General features: G+C 42.2%; 1 protein-coding gene across 1 annotated transcript in view; it reads left to right on the plus strand.

The window, feature by feature from the left end:
* PAFAH1B1 (platelet activating factor acetylhydrolase 1b regulatory subunit 1) overlaps window positions 1-20,724 on the plus strand; it is a 69,975-nt gene that overhangs the window by 29,167 nt on the left and 20,084 nt on the right. Inside the window, exons 3-5 of the mRNA XM_070932055.1 lie at window positions 11,957-12,041; window positions 16,372-16,446; window positions 18,600-18,806. Of these exons, the coding sequence (XP_070788156.1) occupies window positions 11,957-12,041; window positions 16,372-16,446; window positions 18,600-18,806 (367 nt within the window). The remainder of the gene's footprint in view (window positions 1-11,956; window positions 12,042-16,371; window positions 16,447-18,599; window positions 18,807-20,724) is intronic.

Below are 20,724 nucleotides of genomic sequence, written 5' to 3' on the forward strand. Positions count from 1 at the left end.
CAATTTAAATCATGATTTAAATCACTAGTAAAAAGGCTTGATTTAAATCAACTCGATTTAAATCATAATTTTTAAAGAGCAACTGTCATCTCTGCTACTCCTTTGACCCACTGTTGACTCACCGATAGTCCCAGTGTTGCAGAATATACAACCTCATACTACATAACTAAGCTCCATTTCATGCTGAATAAACAAAATTATTTATGTATCTTAAATAGAAAACTATCTTACGATAGATTTTTACCCCAAAAGTTTTTTATTAAAATAAATTCAATAAAAATCAAAAAAATCGATTTAAATCAAAAAAATCCGATTTAAATCAAAAAAATCTGATTTTTTTTTGATTTTTTTAAAAAAATCATTGATTTTTATCCACCCTGTATTGGTAAGTTCCATCCAAGACTATCTGCTCATTAAAGTAAGCCGAGTATTTATTTATTTATTTATTTATTTATTTATTTATTTATTTATTTATTTATTTATTTATTTATTTATTTATTTATTTATTTATTTATTATTTATTTATTTATTTCAATTTGTATACTGCCCTTCTCCTAATGGACTCAGGGCGGTGCACAGCCAGAACTAAAACACATACCAATACAAAATTTAAAATTATTAAAAGAATTACATACTTTGGCCCAAATTTAAAAACAATTCGAATTAAAACCCATTGACAGATTAAAAGCTAAAAAACTAAAAAACTAAAAAAAAAAAAAAGGGGGGGGGGGTTTCATGCCAGCCCTGCTTGATGGAAAAGAAAAGTTTTCAAGGCATGGTGAAAGACCCGGAGATCTGATATCCTTCTTATCTCCGGGGGCAAATTGTTCTAGAGGGCAGGAGCTGCTACAGAGAAGGCCCTCCCCCTGGGGGTCACCAGCCAACATTGCCTGGCTGACGGCACCCTGAGGAGTCCCTCTCTGTGGGAGCGTACTGGTCGGTGGGAGGCTATCGGTGGCAGAAGGCGGTCCCGCAACTTTCATCAACTATTGACAGAAGAAAATAATGTTGACTGATTGAGGCATCTTCTATGCTAGAAATAATATTACAGAATTTGCTTCTGCAGCGTTCCCAAGTATGTGTGCATTGTAGTAATGCAGTCTTTCACTTTCCTCAACTCCTATTCTGAATGGTGTCGTATGCCTACTGCTGTGTTAATATTTGTCAGTGCTGTGTTCACCTGCAGACTTTCAATTCTTTTATTGCAAGCCATCTCGATTGACCTTGATTGTAGCTAGAAAGGTGGAGTGCCTGTTTTTTTAAAATAAAGAATGGAGAACATTCTGGCTACAGCACTTCTGTACTTCAGGAGCATTAGTCTAAACCCATGTAGCATGAATTGATCCAGGATCCTTTTTCTTTTCCTCATCCACTTCACATTAACTTTGCACATGAATGAGGTTGGTCATGTCATGGGAACAGATCAGAAACTCAGCCTTCCCCATATTTTATGTCTTCAGGGTGTGTTGGGCTTCCACCACCAAGCTGCCTCTGCCAGCATGATGAATGGCTGGGGAAGGCTCCAAGAAGTGATGCTGACTATTGCATAGTATTGCAGTGCTACCTCAGTGGCATTTCAATGTCACAGTTAATTCATCACATTACACCAACCTTATCTTAATCATCTTTTTGATGAATAGCTCACAAAATTCCTAAAAGTATTTTTAGCATGACAGTGTTCGAGAATGGATAGCTCTATTTAACATAGTACAGGTACAGGTCCTCAACTTACGACCATAATTGAGTCCAACATTCACATTGTTAAGTGAGAAATTTGTGAGTTTTGCCCCGTTTTACGGCTTTTCTTGCCACATTTGTTAAGCAAATCATTGCACTTGTTAAATTATGGTTGTTAAGTGAATCTGGCTCTGTGACATTGCAACCGTCATAAATGTGAATCAGTTGTCAAGGATCCAAATGTAAATCACATAACCATGGGGATGCTACAATGGTTATAAGTGTAAAAAACAGTCATAGGTCACTTTTTTCAGTGATGTTGTAACTTTGAATGGTCATTTAATGAACTGTTGTAAGCCGAGGACTACCTGTAGCTATGTGTTGGCTTCTCCTATCTAATATAGTCCAGATATATAGGACTACAACTCTTACAATGCCTAGTCATCTTGACCCTTAGCCAACACATCAGGAGGTGGTTTACCACCTTACATACCTTACAAGGATTATTTATTTATTTATTTATTTATTTATTGCGATTTATATGCAATAGTTATATTATAACTAAACATGGTGTTACATGCTGTTTACATTGTCACATAATTCTATACCTGAAGTGGCTTTAAAAAAGGAGAAACTTTCTTGGTCTGCTACCAAGAGAACCACAAAGGAGGTGCCAGGTTGAATGATTTAGTGGCAAGACTTTGTAAACTGGGACAATACTACTTGAGAAGGCATCTGACAGTCTTCCAGCTAATTAAATATGGCAGCACATGCTCAGGTGACATTCCATTGACTTCCATAATTGGCAGGCTGCCTATAGAACGTCTGACTCTTATAGACTGAATTCACTGGTAGTTTCAGAGGCACAGCATCTTCAGCTAATCTTAATGGAGGGTGTTTGGGAATGTTATCTTTGAAGACCTTGGGTCCTAGGCTATTTAAAGTTGAATAGACTCTTATTACCGTTTTAGATTCAACATGAAATCAGGAGTTATGCAGAGTTTATTTGCTTGTTCCAAGATGTCATATGTAGTAGGGGTGTGTGTGTGAGAGAGAGAGGGGGGGGAGGGAGGGAGGGAGGGAGGGAGGAGGAGCTTTCAAACAAGTTCTGGATTTAGCAAGGCAGTTTTGTTCAACAAGGATGTTACTTCTTGGCAAAAATATTGCCGTATACAATGAAGAAAACCGTTCTGCTAGCTTGATGACTCAGCCTTCCATCCTTCCGAGGTCAATAAAATGAGGACCCAGATTATTGGGGGCAAGTTGCTGACTCTGTAAACCGCTTAGAGAGGGCTGTAAAGCAATATGAAGCGGTATTGTTGATAGTCTCTCAGTAATAATCAAAGGGTTAGTTAATGGCCAGTTAATTGCTGATCAGGTTGCTGTCCTGGTTCAATAAACCATGTAATGCCATTTCATTTTGGTCACAGCCTGCCTGCCATCATAGTCCTTTTGGAGAATCGGTGTCTTTTGTCCTTATTACTTCAGCCTGCTTTTACCAGCTTTTACCAACAAATCCTTTGGAATAGAAAAAGCTTCTTGTTTAGACTACAGAATAGCAATATGCATCCCTTACATCAATGGTGGAATTCAAATTTTTTTACTACCGGTTCTGTGGGCGTGGCTTGGGCGTGGCTTGGTGGGCATGGCAGGGGAAGGATACTGCAAAATCCCCATTCCCACTCCACTCCTGGGAGAAGGATATTGCAAAATCTCCATTCCCACCCCACTCTGGGGCCAACCAGAAGTGGTATGTAGAAGGCGAGGTTTCTAATTAGTGAGTAAGCTCATTAATGAGACACAGAGGCCAGGATCTTCCTTGATTCAGCAGATTCAGATCCAAGAATCTCTCCTGTATTCCCAAATAGCAGCTCTGGCACAGCTCTTTTTCCTTGATAACTGAGATTATTAGTCTTAGGGGCCTCTGCTTCTAATCATTCTCTTACATCAGTTTGCTGCAGTACAACAAACTGATTGAAAACCTGAGCTGGTCCAAAATATCAATGTTGCAATTTTGTCTTATTCCAGCTGCAAATATCAGGCAATATCAGATCTAAGAGATCTGTCTATATCCAGCGGAAATTTTGAGTAGTTTGGAGAACTGGCAAATACCACCTCTGGCTGGCCTCAGAGTGGGGTGGGAATGGGGATTTTGCAGTATCCTTCCCTTGCCATGCACACCACGCCCACCAAGCCTCGCCCACAGAATCGGTAGTAAAAAAATTTGAATTCCACCACTGATTTAAGGGATGCATATTGCTATTTTCCTGAGCGCTGCTCCCACTATCCATGGCTGGCTGGGTTAGTTCCTTCAGCTTTGACAACAACAGAGTGAGAGCTAATTTCCCTTTCCTATAGCTAGCCACACCCACATCCCATGATTCCCCAGTCTTCACTCAGTTGCTGACAAACACTGAAGTGACTATTTGAGCTAGTGGGATTTTTTCCAATTTTTTTCCCCTTTTCCCTTTCCTTGGGATCCTAATAGGTTTTATTGTTATTTTTGATTATTTCTTTACTTGCGGCTACGAGAAGCGAAGTTTTTTTTTTTTTTTCTCTATCAGCTGTGAGGCGCGCCTGGAGCTCCGGGCCGCCCACGCCTTCATACACGAAATCTTCAACAGCAGCTGGTCTCCGTTCCCTTTAGGGCGGGTCCGGTTGCTCTAACTAGACGTCAGAGGACGAGCGGAGCCCAGCGACCACCCCGCCATCGCGCCGTTTCATCCTAGGCTCGGGCGGCTTTGAAGTTTCGGACCGCCATTGTGAGCGCACATGGGGCGTGAGTAATCGGGACGCCGCTCTTCCCTGAAGCTAGCGGGCGTGGAGAGAGCGGGCTATCGGCCTATGAGGGAGAAGCGATACGAACCTACCGCTTAGGCAGTGCAGCATCTGGTCGGACCTTCGGGCCACCATTACGAATCCGCAGCTTTGTGCCCGCCATCAGCAGACTCGCGCCAAGGGCGCCACCATTTTGACAGACCTTCGGGCCGCCATTTTGGGAGTCCATGATCGGCCAGCTTCCCTCTTGAGCTAAGACTGCTTCCGGCTGCCATCGAAGGGATTGTCGAGCCGCAAGAGAGATGTTAGGAGACGGAGAGCCTCCTCATTACAGCGGTTTAGCGAATGGAGGCCTTTGAACAGCTTACAGCCCTCCATTGGCCTGCTCGGTTGGTTTCTTGCCTGGCCGCTCAGGATTACTTTCAGGCAACCACAGTGGTAGTTGCCAGTTATCCGGGGCCTCATTTTGCCGCCTCAAGTCGCTAGTCTCTTGCTCAGCCTACAAGTCATTCATGTGCTTCAGGCCGTGACAGGCATGGCAGACTCCCCTCTTGTCATCTGATTTGGAGTCTGAGGCGAGTCTGCCACGCAAATCATCCAGGACCTCTAATAAACCAGCGGGGAAGTGGTCGGAGTATCCCAGCCGCAGAACAGGTGTGGACAAGGCGCCAGTGGGGCAAGAAAAGGATGCTCTAAGGCGCCACAAGGCCCTAGAGCGCCAATGCGCCAAGGCACAGAGGGCAGTGGCAACTTGCCCCACGCCGGTCAAGAGCAGTTCAAGGGCAGCTATTGCTGCACCAGAGGAGGCAGGCCCAGACTCGGAGGACCCGGGCGCACTTCCTTTAAACCAGCCGTCCCCTGTCCAAGCTGGAACGGGATACCCACTACTCAGAGCAAAAGGAGTTTCTCACTCTATGCCAGATGTTTCACTGGCGAGCGCTTCCGTGTCTCATCGCCGTCAGGCGGAGGCAACATTTACCCCGACGGCATCTGGCCTCCGAGCTCCAGAAGGGTGCTTACCCGCTCCTCAACTGGACTTTCAAGCCATGTTTTCATCAGCATTATCATCTCTCCTGGCTGCAGGTATGCAGCAAGCTTTGCAGCTTCCGTATCAGCCAGGGGGCGCCCAAGGGGCACAAGAGCAATCACAGCCTCATCCACAAACGTCTCAAGGTCAGGAAGTCTCGTCTGAGGATTCAGATCAAGTGGAGGAATGCCCGGAGGACATGGAGCTCTCGGAAGACGAGGGTATGATTCCTGATACTCCGTCTTTTAATGGACTGTTTCGACCGACCTTGTTCAAGTCACTATTTCACAAGGCTCGTCTGACGACTAATTTGGGACTACCTGGGGAGGATAAGTCATCCGCTCATGACCCAGCAGGACCTCACGATGCCCTCTTCAGAACTGCGGAACCGAGGAAAGACGTTATTCCCTGCCCACAGCTGTTCACGGATGTAATTCAGACACCCTGGGGTCAACCAGGTTCTTTAACCACACCCAGTTCCCAGGACAAGAAACTTTACTGCTCAGCTCCTGAACTGGAGGAGCTATTGGCCTTGCCTTCCATGGATCAGCCAGTTGCAGACCTATCGGCTACCTCGGTGATATCTACAGATGCCCTGGATGGCCTCAAGGCAGAAGAAAAGCGAGCGGAATTGGCATTTCGCAAGTCGCACCAAGCAGTGGCTTGGGCCATCAGATCAGCAACAGCTACGTCCTTTTTCAATCGAGCGTCCTTGATCTGGCTGCGACAACTGCAGGAACGACTTCCGCCTGAGGATACTAGACTGCACCAAGACATAAATAAAATCGTTGCAGCCACTGAATATTCGGCTGATGCCTCTCTGAATTCGGCGAGATTTGCCTCGAGAGCCCTCGCCTCCACGGTTACATCTCAGAGACTGTTTTGGCTGCGTCACTGGAAAACTGACCTTAAAGCAAAATGGAAGCTGGCTGCAGCACCGTACAAAGCGCCCAATTTATTTGGGGCGGCCTTAGATCCCGTCCTGATCGAGGACAAGGACAAGAGGAAGGTGCTGCCATCTTCATACCGATGCCCAGAACGCCGTTACACCCCATACTCTCAACGGCAGCCCTTTCGTGCTGGCTCAGGACCCAGTGGGTCCTCCTCTCAGTGTGCCCAGTTTCATGGTGGCGACCGCTATCAAGACAGACAACAGTTCCGCGACTGTGGTCGCAACCAGCAGTCAAAGAGGCCCCTTTGCGGAGCTGGATTCAAACCACCTCGGAGGGGGAAGTGACGCTCGGTCCTCGGGCCCCTTTGGCAGGAGACTCCGCCTCTTCCACCAAAAATGGGCCCTGTCAACCGAAGATTCGTGGGTGCAGCACACGACTTCATCAGGGCTCTCCATAGAATTTATTGGACGCCCTCCGTCTGCGCTGCCCAATTCCATCGTCTCCAGAGCTGAAGCTCCTGATGACTCAGGAAATATCACACCTCTTAAGCATCAGAGCCATAGAATCAGTGCCTCTGAGCCAACATCAATCCGGCTTTTACTTGATCCTGTTCCTGGTACCCAAGTCTTCCAGGGGTTGGAGAAGCACTTTAAACCTAAAACAGCTGAACCGGGCGGTCTGCTACCGCAGATTCAAAATCCACTCTCTCTGGTCTATTCTAGCCGGAGTGAGACAAGGAGACCTTCTCCAGTCAGTCGATCTGCGGGAAGCTTACTTACACGTTCCCATCCATCCAGACCACAGACAATACCTGAGGTTCGAATACACGGGTCAGCACTTCCAATACTGTGCAATGCCCTTTGCTCTCTCTTCAGCACCCCGCACCTTCACCAAGCAGCAACGCTCAGACCACTGTCGGTCCGAATTCTCTGTTATCTCGACGACATCCTGGTCCTCTCGTCAATGCAGGACCAGGCAGTCAGGGACATGGACCTTGTACTGAAGACCTTCCAAGATCATGGCGTCACAATCAACTTCGAGAAAAGTCACCTGGTTCCTTCCACCCGGCTCCTTCACTTGGGGGCAGTGATAGACTCAATCAAGGGCCAGGTGTACCTGTCTTCGGAAAGGGTTTGGAGCATGCACGAACTAATCCAGCAGGTCCTGTAGCGATGGAAAGTTCCCTTACTCCAGTTGTCGTGTCTACTCGGAAAGATGGTATCCTGTTTCAACATCGTACTGTGGGCACGCAGGCATTCTTGTTCCTTACAATGGTTCCTGCTTCCCTTTCAACGGGCGGGCAAGTCCAGCTCGAGGCTCGAAGTATTCCTACCTCCTCAGGTTCGGCTTTCCCTCAGTTCGTGATCATCTCCCTCCCTTCTCAGGGGCTGCAACTTTTTGGAACCGGACAGACTAGTCCTTACATCTGACGCAAGTCTTCAGGGATGGGGGGCGCACCTGCGCAATCTAGTAGCTCAGGGCCAGTGGTCGCCGTGCGAACAACGCAGCAGCATCAATCTCCTGGAGCTTCGGGCAATCAGACTGGCTGTACTTCAATTTCAGATGACAGTGGAGGGTCATCACATCTTGATCTTCACAGACAATATCTCGGCCAAGGCACATGTGAACAGAGGGGGGGGACGAGATCTTGGGCTCTGATGTCCAAGTCATAGGCCCTATTCAGTGGGGCAGAGAAACACTTACTCTCGATCAAGGCGGACCATATCGCAGGGACGACCAATGTCAGGGCGGATTGGCTCAGCCGGGAACAGATAGATCCAGCAGAGTGGCAACTACACCCCTGCCTATTTCGGGAGCTCTCTGCCCACTTCGGGACTCCGGTAGTGGACCTATTCGCAACTCCAACCAACACCCAACTGCCCCGTTTTGTGTCTCGCTACCCATCTCCACAGGCGGAGGATCACGACACCCTTCGCTGCAGATGGCCCGGCGGTCTGCTGTATGCCTTTCCACCGATTCCACTCCTGCCTCGCCTCATCCGGAAGTTGCTGGCCGAAAGGGCCAACCTGCTTCTAGTGGCTCCCAACTGGCCTCGAAGACCGTGGTATGCCGACCTCGTGGCGTTATCCGTAATCCAACCGTGGGTGATTCCACCACACCCGATATCGCTGTCACAAGGGGCTGTCTGTCATCCAGATCCTCAGTGGCTCCAGTTGGCCGTCTGGCATTTGAATGGGTCAAGTTGAAAAAGGACAACCTGTCTGATAAGGTCATAGGTACCATGCAAGCGGCAAGACATCCCTCAATGGCTCGTATTTATGAGGCCTCGTGGCGGGCGTTCTGCAGCTGGTGCTCGAGCCACCATGTGGATCCTGCTTCTGCAACAGTACACAACATCCTTGGATTTCTTCAATCCGGACTAGAAAAGGGTTTGGCCCCTGCTACACTGCGTCGTGAGACGGCGGCACTGTCAACAGTGATCACATGCCCACCATACCAATCGCTTTCACTCCACCCGTGGATCAGAGGCTTCCTGCATGGCGCTGCGAACTTGCACCCTTCCACAGTACACTGCTACCCGACGTGGGATCTGCCTCTGGTTCTGCGGGCTTTAACGGGTCCCCCCTTTGAACCTTTGGGGTCGGTTGCACTAAAATACTTGTCCTTCAAGGTGGCCTTCCTCTTGGCTATTAACTCCGGCAGGAGGGTATCAAAACTAGCGGCCCTATTGGTTATGAAGGACCTCTGTATTTTTAGAGAAAGCACGGTGATTCTACGCCTAGACCCCTCCTTTATTCCAAAGGTGAACTCGTGGTTTCACCGGGCCCAAAAGTTTATCTTGCTGGATTTTTGCCTGGCTCCTCGTGACCACCGGGAGAAGAAATGGCACACCCTCGACGTACGGTGCGCCGTTCACCATTACATTCGACGGACGGCTTCCTTTCGGCGGATGGAGGCACTTCTCGTCTCGTTCAACCCCGCCTCAATGGGTCTGAAGATTTCAGCCTCCACGGTTGGCTGGTGGATCAAAGTCTGCATCGCTTTGGCATATGACTTGAACTCCAAACCGTTGCCGGGTAGGATCTTGCCACATTCCACCCGTAGCGCGGCCACATCTGTGGCCTGGGCGATACAGGCGTCGGTGGTGGAGATTTGCAGGGTGGCGATCTGGTCGTCGGTTTCCCCATTCATTCGCCACAACAAGATAGATGCTTATGCCTCGGCTGAGACATCTTTGGTCGTCGGGTGCTACAAAAAGTGTTATTGGACAGGGACACTGGGGGGCAGTCAACTTCCCACCCTTGAGGTTGAGCTTTGGTATATCCCAGCCATGGATAGTGGGAGCAGCGCTCAGGAAAATGGACATTGTCTTACCTGAATGTCCTTTTTCTGAGTGCTGCGAACACTATCCATTCCCTCCCTAGTTTGGCTTCCTGCCTTGTTTTGGTTTTTGTTGCTGGTTATTGTTGTTAATAAAGTTAATTGTTTTACCTCATAGTGTGCAGTTTGCTGCACCTTCGTGTCAGACTGGGGAATCATGAGATGTGGGTGTGGTTAGCTACAGGAAAGGGAAATTAGCTCTCACTCAGTTGTTGTCAAAGCTAAAGGAACTAACCCAGCCAACCATGGATAGTGTTCACAGCACTCAGAAAAGGGACGTTCAGGTAAGACAACGTCCATTCTGTAGTCTAAACAAGAAGCTTTTTCTATTCCAAAGGATTTGCTGGTAAAAGCAGGCTGAAGTAATAAGGACAAAAGACACCGATTCTCCAAAAGGGCTATGATGGCAGGCAGGCTGTGACCAAAATGAAATGGCATTACATGGTTTATTGAACCAGGACAGCAACCTGATCAGCAATTAACTGACCATCAACTAACCCTTTGATTACTACTGAGAGACCATTAACAGCAATAGCGCTTAAGACTTCTATACCGCTTCATAGTGCTTTACAGCCCTCTCTAAGCGGTTTACAGAGTCAGCAACTTGCCCCCAACAATCTGGGTCCTTAATTTATCGACCTCGGAAGGATGGAAGGCTGAGTCATCAAGCTAGCAGAACGGTTTTCTTCATTGTATACGGCAATATTTTTGCCAAGAAGAAACATCCTTGTTGAACAAAACTGCCTTGCTAAATCCAGAACTTGTTTGAAAGCTCCTCCTCCCTCTCTCCCTCCCTCCCTCCCCCCCCCTCTCTCACACACACACACGCACACACACCCCTACTGCATATGACATCTTGGAACAAGCAAATAAACTCTGCATGACTCCTGATTTCATGTTGAATCTAAAATGGTAATAAGAGTCTATTCAACTTTAAACAGCCTAGGACCCAAGGTCTTCAAAGATAACATTCCCAAACACCCTCCATTAAGATTAGCTGAAGATGCTGTGCCTCTGAAACTACCAGTGAATTCAGTCTATGAGAGTCAGACGTTCTATAGGCAGCCTGCCAATTATGGAAGTCAATGGAATGTCACCTGAGCATGTGCTGCCATATTTAATTAGCTGGGGCCAGCCAGCTCTGGCTGGCCCCAGAGTTGGGTGGGAATGGAGATTTTGCAATATCCTTCCCCTGCCACGCCCATGAAGCCACACCATACCATGCCCACCAAGCCACGCCCACCGAACCGGTAGTAAAAAAATTTGAATTTCACCACTGAAATGAGGACTATCTGTACCATCATCCTTTCAAAACCTGATTTAGGTTTTACATTGCTGGCTTTCATGCAGCCCGTTTTTAATTCCAGGAATTTATTCAGGATTTCCATTTGCCACAGTGGGGTTTAAGAAAGAAAAGAAGTGTAACTGAATCTTCTTGACACATGCAATGTTAACTCCAGGAGGTCTGCCACCCCCTTACAATTACTTACCTGTGGATTTATTTTTTTATTCTATTCATTACTTTTTTAATGCCACCCCTCTCCCTTAGAAGGTAATTTTGGGCAGATGTTAAAATAAGTAGGAAGTCCAAAATTCTTCCCTCCACTGCATAGAATTTAGGCATGTATCTAACACTCCTAACTCTGTAAAGCAGTCCAGGATGACAGAAGAAACAGATGCCAGAAACCTCTGACAAGTTCTGGCAAAGACTGATTTCCTTTCTTTTCTAACAAAATAATTACTGCTACTACTAATAAATATACTGTAAGCAGTGGTGGGATTCAAATTTTTTTACTAATGGTTCTGTGGCCGTGGCTTGGTGGGTGTGGCATGGTAGGCATGGCAGGGGAAGGATTCTGTTAAATCTCCATTCCCACCCCACTCCAGGGGAAGGTTACTGCAAAATCCCATTTCCTCCCGATCAGCTGGGACAGAGAATAAATGGGGGCGGGGCCAGTCAGAGGTGGTATTTACTGGTTCTCCGAACTACTCAAAATTTCCGCTACCGGTTCTTCAGAACTGGTCAGAACCTGCTGAAACCCACCTCTGACTATAAGATAAGTTTTATGTTGCACAGAACTGTGAGAAATATACATGCGGATCGCAATGAGTCATAATTTCCCTTTCAGAACAAAAGGGGACAGTTTTGTCTCCATGTTGGTTCTGGTAGAGCAGGTATTGGAGATAACTATTCAGAATTCCTGTAATGTTAATCTGTGAACCAAATCTCTCCATTTAGAAATCGAGCGATAGCAGATTATCTTCGTTCTAACGGCTATGAAGAGGCATACTCTGTTTTTAAAAAGGAGGCAGAACTTGATGTGGTGAGTATATTTCTCATATTCCAGCTAGGGGGATAATTCTTCCCTCAGTCTCTTATCAGTGGTCATATAGTGTCAACAGTCCTCCGCCCCAGTATAGTATAATGTCCTATAGTCTTAGTGTTACCCTTAGCATTAATGATGAATTGAATCAGATTTTGAAAGTTATAGCTGCATGTTGATAGATTCTGGGCAGGCTTTGTTGAAATAATATCCCTCACCTTGAGGCAGAATAAGTACGAGCATTCAAAATACATGTATAATGATAAATAAGTGCATTTAAAGTATCTGTATAACAGTTTTCATTTATTTAAATAATGAAGTGAATTGCAAGAATAATGTGAAAACTGCTATAGGATAAAAAAAATAAGCCATTAAACTAACTAGACAGAGTTATAGAATGGGAAAAATTAACATGACCAAATAGGTGTTTTTAGACAGTGCCTAAAACAGGAATAATCAAGGATGTTTATATTACCATATTCAAACTTCTCATATCCCTTCGTTTCAGATACTAGACAAAAATAAGGAAAAAATGTTTAGCTACTTCCAGTGTAATATAACTGGCTATCTTTGTCTATTCAACACTTTTTTTCCCAATCAACCCTACTGCAAAATCTCATAATATTGGAGCTGGATTAAGGTATAGATTTATCTGGGGCATTTCAATACAATTCTCAGTATTCTTTAAAATTTCCTTTTATTGCTGTTTTCAGGAGAAAACAGCAAATCTCATTTGTCAGTTCTCTATAACTTCATTTTTTGTTTTTTTTTAATGAAAAGATTATAAATAGTTATGCAAAATATTCAGCAGTTGTCCTTCAAAGTCTTTGTTTAAAATGCAAAACAATACCAATTAAGCTGTCTATTAATCTGTACTTAATGTGTGATTATTTAAAACATCTTTGTCTGCTTTCCACTACTTTACATTAGAAAGAAATTTATAATCCAGCCCACATCTTCACAGGACTTCATTCAATATGGATAGTTCTGTCTATATTAACAACATGTTTGGAAATCAAAGTCACTGTAATCAATTAAATAAGCAGCATGTAACTATAATAATAAATAAAAATAATTAAAATGTTTTATCCTTAACAATGAAAGTTAAAAAATGATTTTTCTGTTTTTTGTTTAAAGATTTGAATGTAAAATAGTTTCTTCAATGGTTTGGATCATTCCTCAAATGACGGATTAGTTTAATAGTGGCACATTAGTGGCATCTACAATAGACTATGGGACGCGGTGGCTCAGTGGCTAAGATGCTGAGCTTGTCGATTGAAAGGTCGGCAGTTCAGCGATTCAAATCCCTAGTGCTGCTTAACGGGGTGAGCTCCCATTACTTGTCCCAGCTTCTGCCAACCTAGCAGTTTGAAAGCATGTAAAAAATGCAAGTAGAAAAATAGGAATCACCTTTGGTGGGAAGGTAACAGTGTTCTGTGCGCCTTTGCCGTTTAGTCATGCCGGCCACATGACCACTGAGACGTCTTCAGACAGTGCTGTCTCTTTGGCTTTGAAACGGAGATGAGCACCACCCCCTAGAGTCGGGAACGACTAGCACATATGTGCGAGGGGAACCTTTACCTTTACAATAGACTACTCATTAATTTTAGAATGACATAAATATAAGATTCTGATAGAGAATATTCTTGTACACAACTGTTAGATTTGCTGGAGTATCAAACCTGTTTTTTCTTTTTTCAAAACAACTTGTAAAGATGCAAAGAAAATTGGTGTGCGCAGATATAAATTTCCTAATTATAAGTTCTGTTTTCTGACTTTATCAATAATGATAAACAGTTTCAGGCCCTTTGAGCAATTTCTGTCAGTAAAACCAGGCCATCTTTCCATTAATGTTATTTTTACTTCTGGAATGTGAAGATCTTACAGTTGTCTGCTTCCCATTTCATCTCTTCCTCTTGGCCTTTTTGGAAGATTATATACTGAAGAAATTGCAGTAGTACATCAGTATAGCAGAAAAGATAGCTTTATAAATAAATAAATGGTAAATTACTTCAGCTTTTCTTTTTATTTAAAGTTCATCCGATATGCTTCCACACTATATTGTATTCTGTGAAATATGTTTTCTAATACAAGTTTGTCTTAATGTTTTGTGTTTAATATTGTATACTAATATATACTTTTTAGAAGACACTTATTATTCTATAAATGTATCTCATTGATTGGTTTTCTACAATAAAATACTTTAGATTTAAAAAAAAAGCCTAAGCAATGTAGAATACCATCCTACATAAATTAACCTTTTTTTTTTAAATATTAAGGCATTCCATTCACCTTCCAGTATGATCTGGAAATATGTCAGATCTTTAGACAACTCAAGACTACATGCAATTTAAATACATGTTAATCTCAGACTGTGAAAACATCAAATTTCATTTTCCTTACCAAAATACTCACTTGAGGCTCCAATTTCATTTCCCTAAATTTCATTCAGATAAAGTCCTATTGTAATCTCGTTGTTTGTGTAATTGAAAACAGTGCTTGATGAGAGGAGTGCCGCTTTATCCATCAATCTCATTAAATATTTTTCCCCAGAAGGTAAAAAGGAGAATCTGAATATGCTAAATATTTGTTATTCAACCACGAGGGAGGCGTTCTCTCCTTATGAGAGAATAAAAGAGAAGCCAGAAGAGTGTGAATTCAGTAAAGAATGAATGAGTGAATTTAAAATATTTTTTAAAAAAATCAAACAATAGCTACTATTCTTAAAGGAATTCTTACTATTCCTTTATTCTTACTATTTATTCTTACTAATCCTTTATTCTTACTATATAAGAATATTACTATATTCTTACTATTCCTTTATTCTTAAAGGAATAAAAAAATAAGTATTTCCATCTCAAAACAGCTGAGTTAGAAACATTGAGAGATTTCAATACTGCTCCCCAGTAATACAGAGACCAGGTTTTCATACTGCGGTGCATATTTTAATCAGCTCATTGATTCAAGACTGTGTGCTTCACACCCAGTAACTGTTAATGACCATTATCTGTGGGTAATTTTTGCTGACTGTACTTTCTACATTTCATTTTTCATTTGACCTTGCTTTTTATAGCTATCTTCCTTCTCTCTCTCCCTAACGCTCTTACCCATCTAATTCCCAGGAAAATACTCCATGCATCTGATAATATGGATTGAGATTCAAGAAAGTTTATTGGTAATAGACAATTTGTTAGTGTTTTTAAACTACTGTAACACCTCCTGTTTGCTTACCCCAACTGAAATAAGCATTTGTATCTATGGATTAGGCATATTTTATATAATCTGCCTATAGTCTTAACTAACCTGTTATTCATCAGATTTATCTACGGGAGCTTCTTAGTAGCTACATTCTTAAGGCACACTGGTGACCGTTTTATTTTTCTGCAGTGTGGATCAGAATAAGACTTGCTGCCATGACATGTGTTGATTTTCATCTAGATAATAATTCAGGCTGTCTGCCCCTGAAAAATTGTATCTGGGAAAATAATCTAGAGAGTTATTTAGAGTTTTTCAGAGAGACTTCTGATTGCCTGCTGCAGGAAAAATGGCTGAGTTAGGTAGATCTTATATTTGTGTGACAGATCAGCACATACTTTTCGGAGTATAAGACGTACTCCCCCCCCCCCCAAAGTGGGTGAAAATTGTGTACACCGAATATTGCCGAAGCCTCACCCACCTGTCGGCCCCCACCTGCTGGCTGTTTTCTGCCTCCGCACGCCCTGATATTGGCCTCCGCGTGTTGCATTTTTGGCTGGTTCCAGGTGGCGGGGATCAGCGGCGGTGAATGGGCTGTGGTGAACGGGCGGTGGTGGTGATGAACAGGCGGCAGCAAACAGGCCGCACGAATGGGCGGTAGCGGCGAATGGCTGTGGTGAATGGGCTGCGGAAGCGCTGAATGGGCCTCAGTAAATGGGCCAGATGAATACCGGATGGATGCTGGGAGGCAAAGGCAGATTTTTTCCCCCTGTTTTCCTTCCCCAAAAAGGTAGGTGCGTCTTATAGTCGGGAGCGTCTTATACTCTGAAAAATACAGTACTTCTCAATCCCCATAACTCCTGGAGGGTGATAGTGTTACAAATCATTTACAAAAAAACTAGCAAACTTGGTATTGACTGACATCTAAGTTTATCAAGTCATACCACTTTTATTTTACCTAGACTTTCCAACCAGAGAAATAGGTTTGTAGTGATTCTTCATTAAGTTCCACATTTTTATGAAACCTGAAGTTGTTCTTCCTCTCTTCTTGAAGAAGACAAACCAAGCATGAGGGAAATGTTCCTAAAAAAGTTTTGATTTGTTTAATGACTTTAATCTCCTTTTTTTCCCCCAGAATGAAGAATTAGATAAGAAATATGCTGGGCTCTTGGAAAAAAAATGGACATCAGTTATAAGATTACAAAAGAAAGTAAGTAGAAACTTAAATTGGTATGTTACTGAGAAAAAAATGTGCTGAGATCTGAAATAAAAATTTTGAAGAGCCGTTTATACTTCTTAGTTACTGCTTTAATCTTAATATTTAGTTTGGTCTAGTGGTTAAGATACCAGGCTAGAAAGCAGGAGACTGTGAATTCTAATCTTGCTTTAGGCATGAAAGCCAGTTGGGTGAGTTTGGACCAGTCCTCTTTTTTCAGCCTAACCCACCTCAGGGTTGTTGGTGGGGAAAAGTGGAGGAAGACGGTGTATGACCTGTGTTTAAATTATTTATGAAATTACAGCAAGTAGAGCTTTTACTTGTTTATAACTATATAAATTCTGTAGAATGAGAACCTTTGACATTTGTTGTAGATAGCTATTCAGAAAGTAACATTGACGTAGAGTAGTCCGTCCCCCCCCCAAAAAAACCCCTCTTGGTATAAAAACATATATTAATTCATTGTTTCAATATAGAAGTAATTCAGATATTCAATAATTATGCAATTAGTTCTGATGCACTATCCAAATACTTCATTATTCCAGTATTTTGTAATCACCGTTATTGCACTACATATATGTATGTATGTATTGTATGTATTGTATGTATGTATGTATGTATGTATGTATGTATGATGGGCAAGACCATCTTTGGACTGCAGTAAACAAAACAGATTTTTAAAATCCTTGGGTACTGAATGTCCTATAAATTATTTTTTAAATTATTTATTAGATCCACACCGCCATCTTTATTACTTTGTAGGTAAGTCAAGGTTGCAAACCTACCTAATAGCAATAGCACTTAGACTTATATACGGCTTCACAGTGCTTTACAGCCCTCTCTAAGCGGTTTACAGAGTCAGCATCTTGCCCCCCAACAATTTGGGTCCTCATTTTACCCACCCTTGGAAGGATGGAAGGCTGAGTCAACCTTGAGCCTGGTGAGATTTGAACTGCCAAATTACAAGCAGCCAACAGTCAGCAGAAGTAGCCTGCAATACTGCACTCTAACTATTGTGCCACTGTGGCTCATATTCGGATGCATATTCTGAAAAAAGACCTTTAATCTTGTTTATTTGGCCTAATATGCTGATTAGCATTATGGTTCCAATACAGTGGTACTGGATATCTTTTCCAGGACTTTTAACTTAAAAGCAGTGTGAAAATACTTTATTCTTAATAATGTGCAATGGTTCCAAGATTAAGTGCATATGACTTTGGAAAGTTAAACCAGCAGGACATGATTTTTTTTCTTTTTATAAAATATAAATGTTTGCGTGTGTGTCTGTGTATTTGTTTGTACAACCCCCTCATACCTGCACACATTGGTTGAACAAATCGAAAGCGATAATGGGAATTTACAGAAAAAATGAATTTCTCTAGCTTTCAAATTTATTGATTTATTGATATTCAAAAATTTAATCAAACTAACCTGAAGGATTTGAAGGAAAAAGCTTGCAATTGAAGATGGCATAACAAATGGAAATATCCAGTAATATTTAAGGGAAAATGGTAAATTTTTTACTGGTATTACTCAGCTAAAGTTGGATTTATTTTGTCTCAGTATTATTTAAAAAAAAAAAAAAGACTGAATTGATTCAAAGTAACCAGGCAGAGGTGGAGTTTTGTTGAGTTCCTTTTAGAAAACTATATTATACAACTTCATAACTGCATATAACAGACTTTCCTCAACCAATACCTTCCATACAAGTTGTACTATTAATCCCCTAATTTCTTTTGTTGTGATGTTTGCAAATTAAGTGGTTTGTAATCCACTATGTTTCAAGAACAGTAAGTTGAGGAAGTTTGGTATACAGTATACATTTGGAGATCACTGTTCTGTAATTATTCCCTGAGGCCTTTTAGTAGATTTGTATGTATATAGGTACTTACAGGGCATCTCTATCTCTCTGATAAAACCCAACTCTGGCTGGCTTATGTTTACATAAATAAAGTTAACAAGTGAAATGTGTAAATAAAAATTAAATAAAAAAAGAATATCAGAAAAAAATAAAGCCTGACATTCATTCATTCATTAACACAATTTTCTCATTCCTAAACCTGTTGAAAAAGGATAGGATTTGAGTTTTTTTTAAACACAGTGTACCCTTTCCTAACTCTCTCTCTTTTGACTCTCTGGAAACTTAGGTTATGGAATTAGAATCCAAATTAAATGAAGCTAAAGAAGAATTTACATCAGGTGGGCCTCTTGGTCAGAAGCGAGATCCTAAAGAATGGATTCCCCGTCCTCCAGAAAAGTACGCATTAAGTGGGCACAGAAGTCCAGTCACAAGAGTAATTTTCCATCCAGTTTTCAGTGTTATGGTCTCTGCTTCAGAGGATGCTACAATAAAGGTAGGACCGTCATAATCTGTACACTCTATTGTTATTGTGTTAAGCAAATATCTGGTGCAAAGCCAGTATGGTTGAATAATGACTGCAGGTCCTTTGATACATTTTTTTTATTGTTGGTCACACAGTCAGCTATTTAGGCTTGATTTAGCATTTTTATCCACCTTTTGAGTCCTTTCCAAAGACCTGGGATATGGAAATTGTTTGATGGTTCTAAAGGTGATGTTGCAGGATGTAAACTCTTCCACGTAAACTGCCTTTTGCAATTGACCGGTGGTGATTTTTGTCAATGCCGACAGAGTTCAAGGGATGCTCCAGATGTTTTGGGATTGTACCCAAGGCCCTGTTACTCTTGATACTGTATTTGCTTTTCTGTCTTTTCCCAAAGTAATTCTATTTCTATTTGCAGGTGTTTGTATTTTGTGACTTTCTCCAGATTTTTTTTCTCTTCTGGAGAAAATGCAAGTCATCAAAAGATGGACCTTAAGATTAATTTCTTTTTTTTTATTGTCCCAATTGACTAAAATAACAAGAACACATCATGTTTGGTTGTAACAGGCAAGGGATGGGAACTAGTTTATATGAACACTTACCTAATCTTGAATCTCATTATGCCTGGTTCTCAATCTAGAGTTGAAAAGAATTTTGAAAATGATGGGAGAAAAGCAATAAAATAAGCAATAAAAATGCATTCATTCCCCCAATTGTTTACATTTCTACTACTAATTATTATTTCTTCTTTCTAGAATAGAAGAAGGCCATGGGGAAGACTAACTTCACCCCTAGCTTATTATGCTACTTTAAATTAGGTAGAAACAATGGATATTATTGGATTAAAAAAACCCTCATCCTATGTGTGTCTGTTGTAGTCTTAAAAGTGATGGAGCCCAGATGCAGGTTGGACATCTTGATGAGAATTAGAGCTTTGTTTTGTTTTTAGAACAAATCACTTAGAACCCAATCACTTCCTTCTAAGCAGATTTGTTCTAAAAACAAAACAAAACAAAACAAAACAAAACAAAACAAAACAAAACAAAACAAAACAAAACCCAATTGTCATCAAGGTGGCTAGCATGCATCTGGGCTCCATCACTTAAAGACTATAATAGAGACATGTAGGATGAGGACTTTTTTTTAATCCAATAATCTCCATTGTTTTTAACCTAATAAAAATTACCATTATACAGGTAGTCCCTGACTTACGACCACAATTGAGCCCAAAATTTATGTTGCTAAGCAAGGCGGTTATTACGTGAATTTTGCCCCATTTCAGGATCTTCCTTGCCTTTCTTTTTAAGTGAATCATTGCAATTGTTAAGTTAGCAATCTGGTTGTAAAGTAAATCTGGCTTCCCCATTGACTTTGGTTGTCAGAAGGTCGTCAGAGGTGATCACGTGACCCGGGGACACTGAAACCTTCATAAATTGAGTCAGTTGCCAAGCGTCCAAATTTTGACCACATGGCCATGGGGATGCTACAACAGTTGTGGCCATAAGTCACTTTTTTTTGGGTGCCATTTTAACTTGGAATGGTCACTAAACGAACTGTTGCAAGTTGAGGAATTCTCTGGAAGTCCTTCCCTAGCCTGCTGCTTCTCTTCTAAGTTTCTGGAGAGGATTTAAGATCTGATTTCCCCCCCCCCCGACACACGCAAACACACACACACACACACACACACACACACACACACACACGGCTCAGGAAGAAGGCATGCTGTGATTGAATATTTGAATTTGACAGATGTATATTTTGTACATTTTTCTTTTTTGTATAATTACGATACCGTATTTGTTTATTTTATGGGTGGATTTTTTTTTGTGGGGTGGGAAGTGGCTCAGAGATGTTTCTGATTGTTACTTGCCTAGAGTCTTCCGTAATGAATGGCATACAAATAAATAAAAGGCTGAGATGCTTTATGTGC

The sequence above is a fragment of the Pituophis catenifer genome, unplaced genomic scaffold (assembly GCF_029215685.1).
Source record: "Pituophis catenifer annectens isolate HBS135680 unplaced genomic scaffold, rPitCat1.0.hap2 SCAF_1, whole genome shotgun sequence".
Taxonomy (NCBI): domain Eukaryota; kingdom Metazoa; phylum Chordata; class Lepidosauria; order Squamata; family Colubridae; genus Pituophis; species Pituophis catenifer.